Here is a 14,909-nt window from a genome sequence, read left to right on the forward strand (position 1 = left end):
AAAAAAACATGGTTCAATTGCATACATCTAACTAGTCATCTGCACAAAGAAAAGGCCTTGATCCTGTATCAGAAGACTGTCCCCTGCCAAAAAAAAAGTACTCACCTTAAATTGAAATAAAATGTTTAAGGTACATGTGCAGTGTATTAATTTTGAGATTTGCCAATATCACAGACTTTTTCGGATTAACTGAAATAACCGCCAACCTTAGTGACAGTGAATGAGAGATTCCGTAAATATTCTACATCCCTAGAGTTTAGGTGGGAAAGACATGATATGAGAGAGAGTTGAAGGAGAGTCGGAAGAGAATCATGTTAGATTCTGGAGACTGAATGAGAGCTCCTCCAGATGTTTAAAATCAAACTGAGGAGACAGGGTACCTAAAAAGAGTTGTAACAGATAACTCTTTAATCTCTTATTCCTCTCGGAAATCAACCCCAAATAATGAGAACAAAAGGAGAAATATAAACATATCGTCTTTGAAAAATCTAGAAGACATATTTGGACAGAAGTAAAATAATAGTAAATGATGTGGCAAATAGGAGGAAGGACAAATCTAAGAGCGTGTGAAGGACGAGACCAACAAGCAAGCCAAGAACCCCAATAAGTAAAATTTAATGTAAGCCAATTATCATTTTATTGATGACTAGGTTCCTTCCAACTAGTTGGTTCAAAAAGTTTTGAGCAAGAGAATACTGTGAATAATATAATGTTGAAAAATTTGTCAGAATACGGACTGACTATGAAAATATATATAATATGTGTAGGACCGAGAGTTGAGGGTTTTTGGGGGGCAAAACTTGAACCATCAGGTTTGTACCAGGTCTTCTAAAAGCCACATCAATCTTTAATGCCTTTTCCACTTAATGAAAAATAACATGGTAGAATATTCAATGATTATGTAATTCATCCACAGTGTATATACCTAAATTACTTGGCCTGTTGATGACCTCCTTAATCTGTTTTACACCATTCAGTCTATTTTTAAATAAACACTGCATACAATAATGATAGAAAAACAGAAAGTTAAATTATCAGTCAAAATAAAATTACCAATATGGTGTACCAATGAAAGACTTCCGTTTGGCAATCGTAGCTGTTATCTGAGCGGACACCCCAAAATCAGCTATTAAAAAAAGAGAGAAACATTTAGAAAATAAAACTGAAAGTAAAATTAAAGTAACATGAAAAAATTTCAGTAATTATTTTAATTAATTTCATAGAAATGAGACATTCTCAAACATCACTCTAAATTCTTTAAGTGGACTAGCATTAAAATATCACAAAATACGGTGCATGATAGCCATGTGGATTCCCATACATCCCCACGTGAATCAAACGACAACAGAAGTCAAGATCAATAATTTTGATGAAGAAACAACTGAGAGACTCTAACCTGCCAGACTTAATGTTATAATTTCTAATTCCCAGGACCTGAAATTCAAGGAAAGTCGTTGGAAGGGACCTTAAGTAGGAATATATTCCATTCATTTCCTGCCATACACGTGACAGCTGACATAAAAAAATAAATAAATAAATCTCTACTGGCAAATCTACCATGAAACGACATTGAAACAGACTTTTTCTAAAAATCTTAGAAAATTTAAAAAATCTTTTTGTAAAAATCTTACATTCTAATACCAATATCAATCACTATCAAGAAATGTATCTTTGTGTCAGTTTATTTTTATGTTGCTATTTAAGTATGTTGAATTCTGTATTTTCTAGTTTTTTAATGAATGATTTATAAATCTTTACAAACTAAGATATATATTATATATATAGGAGGTCTCTAAGGCACATAATATTGACACTAAACATTAAATTGCAGATGGAAACTGTTCACTAAGCCATCAATAGATAGCTGCTTTTCTCATATATAGAGGTGACTTAGGAAATTTTTTTTATGCAAATTATTGTACTTTTAAATTTGCTTAGTCCTAATGTAGGCTATAGATCAAAATAGTTTTATCTTATTTTTAGAAAATAAATATTTGAATTTTGATTTTATAGTGGCAGGCAGTTCAAAATAATCGTTTCAAACCTAACAGACACAGTTTTATAAAGTTACTATATTGTACATGTTTTCTATCTTAAACTTCCAAATTAAGTTAAAATTTAGGTTTTGAACTGCTTTAATCATAAGGTGACAACCAAAAGTTACAAAATAAAAGCCCATTTAGCATCTAAATCGCATTCTTATGTAAGTTAATACTGTGTTTTATTTTAAAAGCTTACGTAAGTAGGTAGGATTTTTGGCCTTATTGATTTTTTGCTTTTTGGTTACAAGGTAATTTTATACAGATTTCTTACTAGAAGTCCCATTTCTTTAGGGTTAGAGGTGAAAGAATTTTCAAGGTATATTATTTCACTATTCATTATATCATCAATCATTATTTATAACAAATCTGTCATATATGAAGGACAAATCTGATTCCCATTAAGAGAAGAGGAAACAGATACAGAGAGATTATATATGTTATGTCCTGCAACGAAAATTTCTGCCTAAAAATATATAGACACTGCTGAAAGGGGAAACCTAATCCTACAGAGTAAAACAAACTTACTATGCTTTGAAATAAATTTGTGTAAGTGATGAAACTCAAATTTACTTACCTAATTTTACATGACCATTATCCGTTAATAGAATGTTAGCTCCCTTCAAAGTGAGAACATTTTAGTTAAAGTAGGAAACATTTTATCAGACCGCACATATAATACATTAAACATACACATTTAAAATAACAAATGGCAGCCTCAGACCTAGAAATACTTATGATTTAAAGTATGCCCAATTAAAATGTTAAATAGAAATACTGCCTCTATAGGCTGCACCCGCCTCCTCCCTGGGCAACTTTTAAATGAGAAAGCAAAAATAAGCAGCCTGTATGGTTCAGGATGCAATCAATTATATAAGAGTAAGTTTGGGGAAAAAATATCAGGAAATCCCTTCCCACACCCCAGAGAGGAAGAAATAACCAAAATCTGCACCCCCTGATATTACTGCAGCTCTAAGAAGAAATGGGAGAGATGAGAAAAAGGAAAGAAAACTAGAGTAGTGATTTCAACTTGAATTAGGCCCTAGCAATCTAGACTTTTGCAAAGTCTTCGATTTGTTCTCTCCAGATTAAATTTTTTTAATTACCGTTTATATCATGTCACCTGTAGTTATGATGCTTCCTTCCTTCCATTCATCCATCCATCTACACACCCATTTATCCCTCTCTCCCTGAGAGACTACCAGCAACCAGACGCTATTTTAAGCTCTGGGGTTATAGTAACAAAAAAGTTACAGCTCTCATGGAGCTTACATCCAAGTAGGAATGAAAGAAAATCTAAAAATGAACACACACACACACACACACACACACACTACACGAATGAATGAATGAACCAACAAATGGTTCAAAGACAGACAGAGGTAAGTACTCTGAAGATAAAGCTGAAGAAAAGTCCTCTCTAAGGCAGTGGTAATTACACAGAGATTCAGATGAAGAGAGGGTAAGAGTCATGCTAAAATCTAGAACATTTCAGTAACAGCAAAGTCCTGGGACCAGAATGAACTTGATATGTTCCAGGAACTGCAAGTTTAGTCTGGTTAGAACAGAATGAGTAAAACGAAGAGACGTGTGAAATGAGGTCAGAGAGGAAAGCAGGGGCCATATCATGCATAACTTTAATGGTCATGTTAAAAAATCTGAATATATATGGAGTATCACGGGAAGCCAATGGTAGTTTATAAGCAGAAGGGTGACAAGATCTGAGTTTAAAAGGTCACTTTGGTTGTGAGGTAGAGAACTTCCTTTGGACCACTCAAGAATGGGAGCAAGAAGACCAGTTAGAAGGCTATTCCATAAGTCCAGGTGAGATATAATAGCGACTTAGACAGGGGAGAAATAGTGGCAATGGCCAGAATCTACCTAATCAGGCCCAAACTCTGGAGTCCAGCACACAAGTTTTTGCATAATGGAGCACCAAACCTCCTGGCCAACCTGATCTCTTAACACTCTCCTACATTTTCTTCTCTTCAATCTGTAAGATGCGGACTTGACAATCCCTGAAATGACCCCAAAATTCTGATCTCTGTATCTTTGCCCACACTGTTCCCTCTGCTTAGAAAGCAGTCCAACCTCCAACAAAAATCTATCACTTCTTCCAGATCACTGAAGTGCCAATGACAGAATCTTTCTTGATTTACTTATCTTCTTAGGATCCCTCCTACCTTTGTATCCAAGGCTCTTATGTCTTTTAAGTGGCTTACAAACCATACTTAAAGCAGAGGATCTCAGCAGGTGATCTGAGAGTCCACTGAAATTTCATGCACAATTTGAAGGCATGTGCATAAGGGTATTTTCTGAGAAGAGAGTCCATGGCTTTCATCAGAGACTCAAAGAATATGTGATCCACCCCTCCTCCCAAAAGGGCTAGAACCCTTCTGTAAGAGAAAACCTCAGGAAACAGAAGGGGGAATGAAAAAGCAGGAGGTAAGGTGGGTGAGGAAGAAGAAAGGAGATGTCAGTTATCTTTGGAAATAAGCTGAGTCCTACCATCGGGGTGTTTTGCCAAGCATGTATGGGGCACCTGCTCTCCCCTGCCAATTAAAGACTAGCAGAAAAGGTCAAGGTTTAACTTACCCATCTTGATACATTATTAAAGACAGTTCCTTAAGACTGCCAAAATTAACTAAACATCTTACAGAAAAAAACCTGAACAAACATTTTGGCCAGCCAGAAACTTCCTAAAGTCTGTAAATTAATGGAAGTTATGGACCTAATTTACATTTTATAAATAAATAACCACAAACAAGATAAAATGTGTTATTAAAACATGAATCCACAATTGTACTCTTTAAAAGGCATGAATTTGATGGTATGTAAACTGTATCTCAATAGAGCTGCTATAAAAAAATAATGAAAATCTTCAAAGTATCACTCAACTTTATTATAGTAACATATTAAGACAATAAATTCATTAAATAGAATAATTGAGACAATTTTGCTCAGTTTGATCAGAATATTTTAAGAAGAAGAAGAGGGCCATTAAATAAACATATGATATATACCTTTATATCTCTGTGCATTTTTCCTTTACTGTGAAGATAGTATAATCCCTGGAGTTTCAAAAAAAAAGTCAGAAACAGTAGTAAGACTTTACTACAAAAAACACTCTAGGATTTAAAGTGGTTAACTGAGTAGTAGTCTCTCTTACTTATTTACTCATCACAGAAAGCTCTAGGGATAATCACTTTATTTTACTGGAATATCCAAAAAGATAAAAGAATCAAGAAAATGAAAGAGGCAGAGCTCACTCTGAACTGCTAATTTTCCTAAGACAAATAATTTTCACTAAACTCTGCTCAGTTTGAAATAACATTTTAAAAATAAATATCCAATTAGTATCAGAATGAGTTTCAATTTCATAAGAGCATTTAATTTTCAAGACTTTCTTTGGTACTAACAGATATATAAAAATAAATAAGTAAATCCAATTTTAGGAGGTATATTATCATACTAAAGCTTTAAATAGTTTATTTGCAAATATAATGTACAAATTCAAGAATTTTCCAAACTGGAATATTTAATCCTTATTCTACTTAACAGCTTATGCACAGTAATCAAACATTTAGTTTAATAAAGAACATTACTTTTCAATTAGCATTGAATTTACCTGTAGTGTTTCTCTGCTAACATACGCTATTTGCAGTTCTGAGAGAGGTCCCGTTACTATGAGAGGAGAAAATTAATGTTAATAAAATTACTCGAAGTGTGTTTTTTCAATAAAAGACAAAGTTGTTAAAGTTCCACTAAGCAACAGACTTAATATATTTAAGCTCTACTAAAATGTAAGGTCCATGAGGGCAGGAATTTTAAAAATCTGATTTGCTCATTGTATCCCCAGTGTTTAGAACAGTGCCCGGCATGGAAAGGCTACTGAGTAAATGTTCACAGAATAAATAAAACAGTGAAACAGTCAATGAAATTAATTTACATTTTCATTTTTTACACCTGATCATAACACCTCTTAAATGTTAAAGAAAGCACAGCCAAGATGTCTAACTAGTTTTTATTAAAACTTTAAAAAAAAAAAACTGACATAACATGTATTATTGGCTAAGTTAAAAACAATACTTTTCCCCTAAAATTATTTGCTTTATAGATATAAAAGTACACATGTTCACTATAAAAAATTTCAATCAACAGAGATAGGTCTCTTCCTGATCCAAACCACTATTACCCAATAATAAACAAAATCAACAGTGTGGCCTGTCTCTACCAGATGACTTTATGCACAGATGTTTCATACAGTGCAGGTAGGCAGTGCACACACACAGAAACATAAATGGAACCATACTACACAGACAGTTCTGGGACTTGCCTTTTTCACTTATCACGACATCTTTCCATCTCTCTCTCTCTATATATAGAGAGAGAGAGATACAGTTTAATCATATTGTAATATTTGAATAGTATTTCCTCTGTGTGCATCTGCTATGAAAAACTATGAAAAACATTCAAACAGTTTTTTTCTTTTTCACTATTAAATCACTTTAGAATATAAGAAGTAAGTTAGGTAGGAGAAACTATTCCAGAAATTGAATTAAATCCCAACGATGAAATCATATACTAGATAGTGATTTCCCACTTACACAAACTTAAAACGTTTTGTAAAAATGTGTAGTTCAGACTACTTGTATTTTACAACTGTGGGAGAGAAGAATCTATTTCACTTAGATTCTTTTAGGGACAAGGATAAATTTCAACGTCTGAGGATAAACCATATAGTAACTAATTTCTGTGGTTTGTAAGCCTATTCTCATCCAGTAAGAAAGGCCTTCTTGACAAGTCTGTTCCCACAATATGACAAATAACATAACTTGAAAACCCTGAAAGTAACACCAGGTAAACATTTTAAAATAATTTTTAAAATGTCTAGCTAAGCTTATAAATAGTAAGAGACTTGCTCAGAAGCCAAAAGCAAAAAGAGAGATGAAATGAAAAGCAGAATGGTGAAAATATCAAATATTCTAGCTGTCTCTGAGGAGAAGGCCAATCTTAATAAGCTAGGGCTTTAGTTTTATCCCCTACATGGGCACAGAAGAAAAGGTTATAGGCCTGCAAAGGAAGAGTTAAAACAAACACCCACATAAAACCAGAATCCTCAAAGGGCTACATCTTCATTAAAATAGCAGATAAGCACCAGGAGATGACTAGGGATGTGTCATGGCCTGGGATCTGGACAGGGGAAAAAGATATCTTCTCTTGGAATTCATAAGGTTGCTTCTTCACTGAGGTTTAGAGTTCAAATATATATCGAAAACAATGAGGCCATTGGAGCCCTGGGGAAAATAATCCAATATTGTTGAAAGGACACTCTTTAAAGTCATATGGAACTCCCACTGAAGATGATCTCAAAATTATGAAATGAATGAGAAAAAAATTCAACATAAATATTTAACAGAGTGTAGAAACTTGTTAAAGAACATCAAACAGAAAGATAAATGTTCAATGAAAAACAGAGACCAAAAAATCTATTATGTTGCAACAGTATAAAGTTCTAATGTTAGTTCTGCAAAGAAAAGTAAACAAAAGGAGAGAAGAAGGATTTGCCCCATTGCCCCCAGCCAAGTGGTCAAAAATATGTCCATGAATTCTTTGATACAGCCCCCTTAAGAGTGGCAACTTCATTCCCTTCCTGAGAGTGGGCTGGACAAAATGACTTGCTTCTAAAGAACAAACTGTAACGGTAGTGACAGAATACAACTTCTAAGACTACACCATAAAAAGCCTATGGCTTCTTCCTTGCTCTTTGGGATCATTTCCTCTGGGAGAAATCAGCTGCCATCCTATGAAGAGACTCAAGCTGTCCTATGGTAAAATCTACATGGTAACGAACTGAGACCTCCTGCTAATACTGATGTGAGTGAATTATCTAGAAAGTAAATCCTTCAACCTTAGTCAAGCCTTCAGAGGACTACAGTTCCAGACAAGAGTTTGACTACAACTTCATCAGTGACCATGAACTAAAATCACCCATTTTAGCAGACATTTGGTTCTTCCTAAAACCTCCATAAGACTTTCGATCCACACCGAAAGGATCTTGGTATTTGTTGATATTTGGTCCTGCCCACAATGTCCTCAAGGCATTTGGTCCATGCTAAAAGATGACTGATATCAAGTCCTGTATAAAACCATGTGGCATGAACCAAACACGCTCACTGCACAGGACCAAACTGCAAGGACTTTCAGCATGGACCAAATGTCTTACGCATGTTTTGGCCTGTCCTGTAAGGCAAATCACCCAATTAAGCCACTCTTAATTCTTGACCCTTAGTAACTGTGAGATAACAAACGTTTGTTTTAAGACAATGAATTTTAAGATCACCGTTGCACAGCAACAGACAACTAATATGGTTCACCTTTTAAGAAGATTTAAATGCAAGAAAAATCACACTGAGTAGATGATGGAATTAAGGACAGTAAGAAAAAATATAAAAATTCACTTAATGGTGCTTCAGAAATAAACAGAAATAATTTTTTAAAAGCTGCTTTAATAAAAAAAATTGCATAATGGATCAAAATATAATTTGTATATGCCAGCAAAGCAACAAACAAAAACCCCATAAGCACTGTGGTTATTAGAAAAGTAGAACATCTCTCTGACCAACGAAGGTAATTCAGCGTATTTTATACTACTCCCAATGGAATGACAACACGATGAAAGAGAGAGAGAGGAGGAAACAGACACACGCACACACAGAGAAATGGAAGTACACGTCTTATATGGTTATGTGAGTAGACAGCACTGTAGACCACAGCCAAAGAGAACTATACATTGCCATGAGGAGGCTATTCGATAGAAACCTAGGTGAAATCAAAGGAGTGAATGCAGAGAAAGAGGGTTTGGAGCTGTGTATAAGCATGTATATTCTCAGCATGTATGTCTGACAGCACGCAAGTTAATACAAGATTATTTCTTCCATAGATTCTTCATAAACAGATCAGTACCAACAAATTTATATTACTATGTTATTTCCATCAGAAGGTTGATATGGAAAGATAACATGACAACCTATTTCTGTAACAACTGTCTTTCTTGCTTCCTAATGAAGAAAGCAGAATCAGACATCTAAGACCAATCATATATATCTGATGAAATTATGAAGCAATCTAAGACCAAAAAATAAGTATGCTTCAAAAAACTAAAGATGCAAAAGAACGGATGAAAAATTACAAGACAAGAATAAGACAAAAAATTGAAGGAGACCTGAAACAGAATCAATTTTGGAAATGAAAAATACAGTCACCAAAAATTAAAACCTAATGGATGTACTTATCACATGTACACGATCAGTGAACCAGAAGATGGCTATGAGTATCCTCAGTGTTCTGAGGGACTAAAAACTGGAAAATATGAAGGTGACTTTAAGAGACATGGAATGGAAATTCTAGAAGGAGCAATCAGAGAAACTGAAGGAGAATCTATTTGAATAGACAGTAATTAACCATTGTCAGATTTGATAAAAGAACTAAAATCTCATATGTAAGCACTTTAAGTCCCAAGCAGGAAAAGTAATCTACACTTAGATACTAGAAACACCAAAAATGAAGAGAAAAATCTTAAAAGCAATTAGAAAGAAAGGAAGATTACCTGCAAAGGATCAACAGTTAGCAGAAGGTACCAACAACTACACAAACTAGAAGACAATGGGCCAGTATCTTTGAAATGCTGACAGAAAACATCTGTCAGTGGAGAAAATGTGCCTATGTCTGCTTAATCTATCATTTAAGAATGAGGATCAAAGACTGAGTTTACCACCAGGAGACTTAGTTGAAAAAAACTTAAGAAAGAAGGAAATTAAATCAATAAGTAACATAGTAGAGAAATTAGTCCAAATGAAGACAATAAAAGGGGAAAATAGCTTTTAAAATTTATAACCAACTTCCAGAAACACTATGTTCTGTAATGCAAATGGTGCCAAATATTTTTCAATTTTCACTGAACCTTTGACATCAAAATGTTATTAATAAAAAGGAAAAAATTATCAAATAGAAAGAATAGCCACACTTAATAAAAAATATTATCAGAAAATAAGTAACTTTTCATAAAGCAGAAATACTCAATATTCTCATGTTTTTCTTTCTGACTTTTTTTTTTTTAAGTTCCCTGACCAGGGATCGAACCCATGTCCCCTGCAGTAGAAGCAATGAGTCCTAGCCACTAGACTACCCGGTAAGTCCCTCTTTCTGGCTTTCGAGGCTCTCTGGATCTGATCCCAGACACACCCCAGACATTGAGAGTGATCTCGAACCACACCTTCATGTCACCGTGCTGCTGCCTCACCCCCAGGAGCGCACATCTCCCTCTTCTTTGTACCCAAAGTTCACCAATCTTTTAAAGACCAATTTAAAGCCCACTTTCTTCATTATACCTTCTAAAGCACTTCTGGAAAATCTATCATTTCCTGTTTCCTATTCCAACTGAACTAACTATATATAAAATGCCTTCTTTAGAATTAGCAAATAATTCCACTGCATGAAGCTTTCTAACTTAGAAAGCAAATGCTCCTTTTGCCTGTATATATCTTAAATTTCCTTATGTATCCATACAGTATAATGATAAAACATACTTTCCACAAAACACTGATGTTTAATATAGTAAATAACTGCATTTTAAGAAAGTCTACTTAATCTCTTTAACATACAACTTTTGGTCTTACCATGATAAATATCCTGTAAGGAACCACCTCCGCAAAACTCCATGCAAATCCAAAGTTTATCTCGCCTATAAAAAGAAAATAAGCATTATCACATTTTCATGATTAAAACTACTTGAAGTAACAAGTATTGGAAGGCTGTATGTTAATACCTTGAAAAACCACATAAATGCAATGTGCTATTTAAGAGAGAAGCTAATCTCTATGAGTAAACGAATCTTCGATACTTATGTGCTACTGTAACTCAACCTAAGGTTTTAATTCTTAAAATACACCTTTTGCAGGATATAAAGATGTCATCCAGCACATTCAAATGAGAGAAAATGTCCCTTTAGTTAAAAACTTCCCTTCCATCAGTTATCCATCTACCTTATGACTGTATTATAAAAGTTAAATGCTAATTAGAAGGTTCATACCAAAAATTATATAGAAGATTTATCACACAGAATAGCAATACATCTTAAACTACATCACTTTGATGGCGCTCTTATCAACAAAACAGACAAAATGTAAATTTTACCCTCATATCTAGACTCAACAAAGATCTTTCAAAATTAACCTTTGTTAAAAATTTATCACTTAGAACAAAAGAAAAGAAAAGAAAAACTATCACTCACTTGTCTTTAGTAGAATTTCTCTCTCACATTTACATTATAAGACAGCATAATCATAAGTCACAGGAGAAATAATTAGCAAAGAAATAATTGCTTATTCCTTTGTTCATTCCTTTGTTGAATCATTAATTACTTCATCTCAAAACGTACCAGGAAATGTACTATTCTTGGGGGCCAGAGATGAGCAAGCTCAGTCTAACACGGAAGATTCTGCCTTCATAATAGAGACATAATAGAGACATATGTCTGTCTCTCTCGCCCCTGTATCGATAGTGCCTAGGTATCCAGCAAATGAGTATTTATTCTATAAATGAATGAATACATGAGTGAGTGAAAGAATAAACAAATTGATTAGATCCAGGGTCAGCAAACTATGGCCAGTGGGCCAAATCTAACCTGCTGCCTGATTCTGCACAGACCAGGAATTATGAATGGTTTTCATATTTTTAAATGGTTGGGGGAGGGTTGTCAAAAGAAGATTTCTTGACATGACAATTATGTGAAATTCAAATTTTAGTGTCCGTGTAAAGTTTTACTGGAACATAGTCAAACTTGTTCACTTACATATTATCTGTGGCTGATTTTTGTACTAAAAGCAACGGTGAGCTATTGTGATAGAGAGAAACACACAAAATCCACAAAACTTAAATGGTTTACTATATGGTCATTTAAAGAAAAGGTCTGGTGACCCCTTGACAGAATTATAGTTTGATTAATGGACAATCCGGCCTTGTATAAGTTCTGCAAGAACCTAGAGGTAAAAAAACTAGCAAAGTTAAGGGATATTTAAGAGAGGAAAAAACATTTGAGTTGGGTCTTGAAGTTAAAGTAGGAACTCACTGCCAAGAGACATGGAAAAGGTCTGTGCAAAAGAATGAAAATCTGAAAGAAGACCCACATTTGAGAGACTGTGGATGATTTAGCATGAGCTGAATTCAGGCTACCTGAAGAGAGAGTGCAAGACATGAAGCTAGAATGGGCTGAGGTCATACTGTAAAACAACGGTCTGTTTGTGGATGCCTTGGTTTAGTTCCCTTCACCTGGAAGGTCTCTAGTTTGTCAGTGTCTCTTAAAACGTGGCACCCAGAGTTAAGTACTATTCAGAGTACAGCACGTGAAAAGTGAAAGGCGTTCAGGCGTGTCTGACTCTGCGAAATTCTCCAGGCCAGAATACTGGGGTGGGAAGCCTTTCCCTTCTCCAGGGCATCTTCCCACCCCAGGTCTCCCACATTGTAGGCAGATTCTTTACCAGCTGAGCCACAAGGGAAGCCCTCAGAGTAGTACATGAACAGTATACTAACAAGTGGACACGTATGGCAGTGCTGGTATGATGAAGCAGACCTGAGAGCTGAGCTGACCTGGTTGGGTACAATGGACCATGGACCATGTAACAAGCGAACACAAACTATTAAAGAGTGTGGTCAGCAAACAAGAGTACAAACTGCCATGATTCTACAAAGTTGAAGAGAGTGAAGCCCAGCGAAAGAAATCAGGACCTCACATTTACAGGTGGTCCACGCACCGACGAAACTGAGACATGGCAGCTGATGGTAAAGTATGACCTAGCTGGGCTTCTTAAGTGGCTCAGTGGTAAAGAATTCACTTGCCAATGCAGTACACGTGGGTTTGATCCCTGGGTTGGGAAGATCGCCAGGAGAAGGAAATGGCAACCTACTCCAGTATTCTTGCCTGAGAAAGCCCATGGACACAGGAGCCTAGCAGAATACAGTCCATGGGGTCACAAAGAATCAGACATGACTTAGCCACTAAACAACAAGAAGTGAGGTTACTAATGAGCTTATGCTATGCTATGCTAAGTCACTTCAGTCGTGTTCGACTCTGTGTGACCCCATAGACGGCAGCCCACCAGGCTTCCCGTCCCTGGGATTCTCCAGGCAAGAACAATGGAGTGGGTTGCCATTACCTTCGCCAATGCATGAAAGTGAAAGGAGAAAGTGAAGTCGCTCAGTCGTGTCTGACTCTTAGCGACCCCATGGACTGCAGCCTACCAGGCTCCTCCGTCCATGGGATTTTCCAGGCAAGAGTACTGGAGTGGGGTGCCATTGCCTTCTCCACTAATGAGCTTAAGAAGTAATTTTTCCACTGGTGACATGAATAGCTATGTATACTGCTCAGAATTACCACCTGGCACCTCTCTGCACCTTTGGTTGCACAGAGAGGTGTAAGGCTCAGGCAAGTCCATCAACTAATATTCTTTGAAATGATGCTTAGACTATAATTCAATATGTATAATGCAGGATTTCATAGCCTGATCTCTCTAGACTGAATCCTTTCTTTAGGACAATGGTTTTCAAAGTATGGTCTGGGGCCCTCTAAGAGTGCCAGAGATCCTTTCAGTGGGTCAGCAAGGTTAAACCCATTTTCATAACAACACTAAAAATTACTTGCCCTTTGCACTCTTTTTTGAGAATACAGTGGAGTCTTCCAGAGGCTGCAGAAGTGAGATGATGATGTAAGTCCTCTGATGGCTACTGGGATATGTGCTTATGTATTCTTGTTTCAAATGCGTCTCAATTTTATCTCTAATATAGTAAGTATCAATAGATATGATCCATAGAAACCAAAGCTCTTTGGGGTACTCAATAATTTTTAAGAGTGCAGAAAAAAATGAGCTTTCAGACCAAAATGTTTTGAGAACTACGGCTCTAAAATATTTTCACATCTGTTGCACATGAATCTGATGTAAAATTCCTGTTGCAAGTGATTATGCAAACAGGCAGCAGGGACTTCTCACACCTTACAAAAACTGGCTGAACGGTTGTTCTGGGATCTGCTTAGGATAAACAGAAATAACATGTAAACTGCTTAGTAAAGGACCTCGAATTTAATAAGCCCAATAAACGTTAAGCCATTTCTACTTCTTTTCTTATATTTCATCTTGTTGGGCAGTTATTTACACTGCTTACAATGCTCCTAGAACTCAGAGAACGTGTAAATAGATAAAACTGCCCTTTTCTAAGAGGAAAAAAAAATAGGAGAGAGATGGGATTGATTTGATGTAACTTCTTACTAAAGTTGTGTTAATCACCACTTCCTTCTTGTAAGTGCTAATTATGTGATTAATTATCTTAGATGCTTGTTGGGGACAGATGACCGACAAGTTTAACGGTCTGTATTTTCTAAAAATCACCTTTTCCTTTCCGAATCGGTCAATGTGATCACTGATCTTTTGACATCTCTCCTTTTCGTCAAAAGGCACTCACTGACAGTGGATGGCCATCGTGTCTGCTATATTTTCAGTACAGTAATGAGATATACTTTATATAAATCTAAAAAGGCTTGGATTCAGGTAGTGTCTAGTGTTCTGTAATTATCTACTCATCTATCTGTGCTTTAATTCCTTCTTAATAATGCTTTTCCTACCCTTGCTACTTTGAAAACAATTCTCCTTTAGTAAGGAAAATGGATGTAGGAAATGAGTTCTCTGCTTTTTAACATATTTCAGTATCACACCATCCTCTCCTTGAAGTTGGTCTACTCCTTTGCCTACCTTGCTTAAAAGTACAATTTTCTCTTCATTCTATGTGAAATGACTTTCCAACTTACACACTGAGGGAAAA

At 35.6% G+C, this 14,909-nt stretch overlaps 1 protein-coding gene across 6 annotated transcripts in view; it reads right to left on the minus strand.

The window, feature by feature from the left end:
* Positions 1 to 14,909, minus strand: part of MAP4K3 (mitogen-activated protein kinase kinase kinase kinase 3) — a 183,149-nt gene that overhangs the window by 66,270 nt on the left and 101,970 nt on the right. For all 6 annotated transcript variants that reach the window (XM_019970040.2, XM_070798535.1, XM_070798534.1 and 3 more), the window contains 5 exons: positions 10,718 to 10,782; positions 5,668 to 5,723; positions 5,063 to 5,110; positions 2,617 to 2,659; positions 1,054 to 1,126 (listed from right to left, as the gene is read on the minus strand). In XM_019970040.2, the coding sequence (XP_019825599.2) occupies positions 1,054 to 1,126; positions 2,617 to 2,659; positions 5,063 to 5,110; positions 5,668 to 5,723; positions 10,718 to 10,782 (285 nt within the window). The remainder of the gene's footprint in view (positions 1 to 1,053; positions 1,127 to 2,616; positions 2,660 to 5,062; positions 5,111 to 5,667; positions 5,724 to 10,717; positions 10,783 to 14,909) is intronic.

The sequence above is a fragment of the Bos indicus genome, chromosome 11 (genome assembly GCF_029378745.1).
Source record: "Bos indicus isolate NIAB-ARS_2022 breed Sahiwal x Tharparkar chromosome 11, NIAB-ARS_B.indTharparkar_mat_pri_1.0, whole genome shotgun sequence".
Classification (NCBI taxonomy): domain Eukaryota; kingdom Metazoa; phylum Chordata; class Mammalia; order Artiodactyla; family Bovidae; genus Bos; species Bos indicus.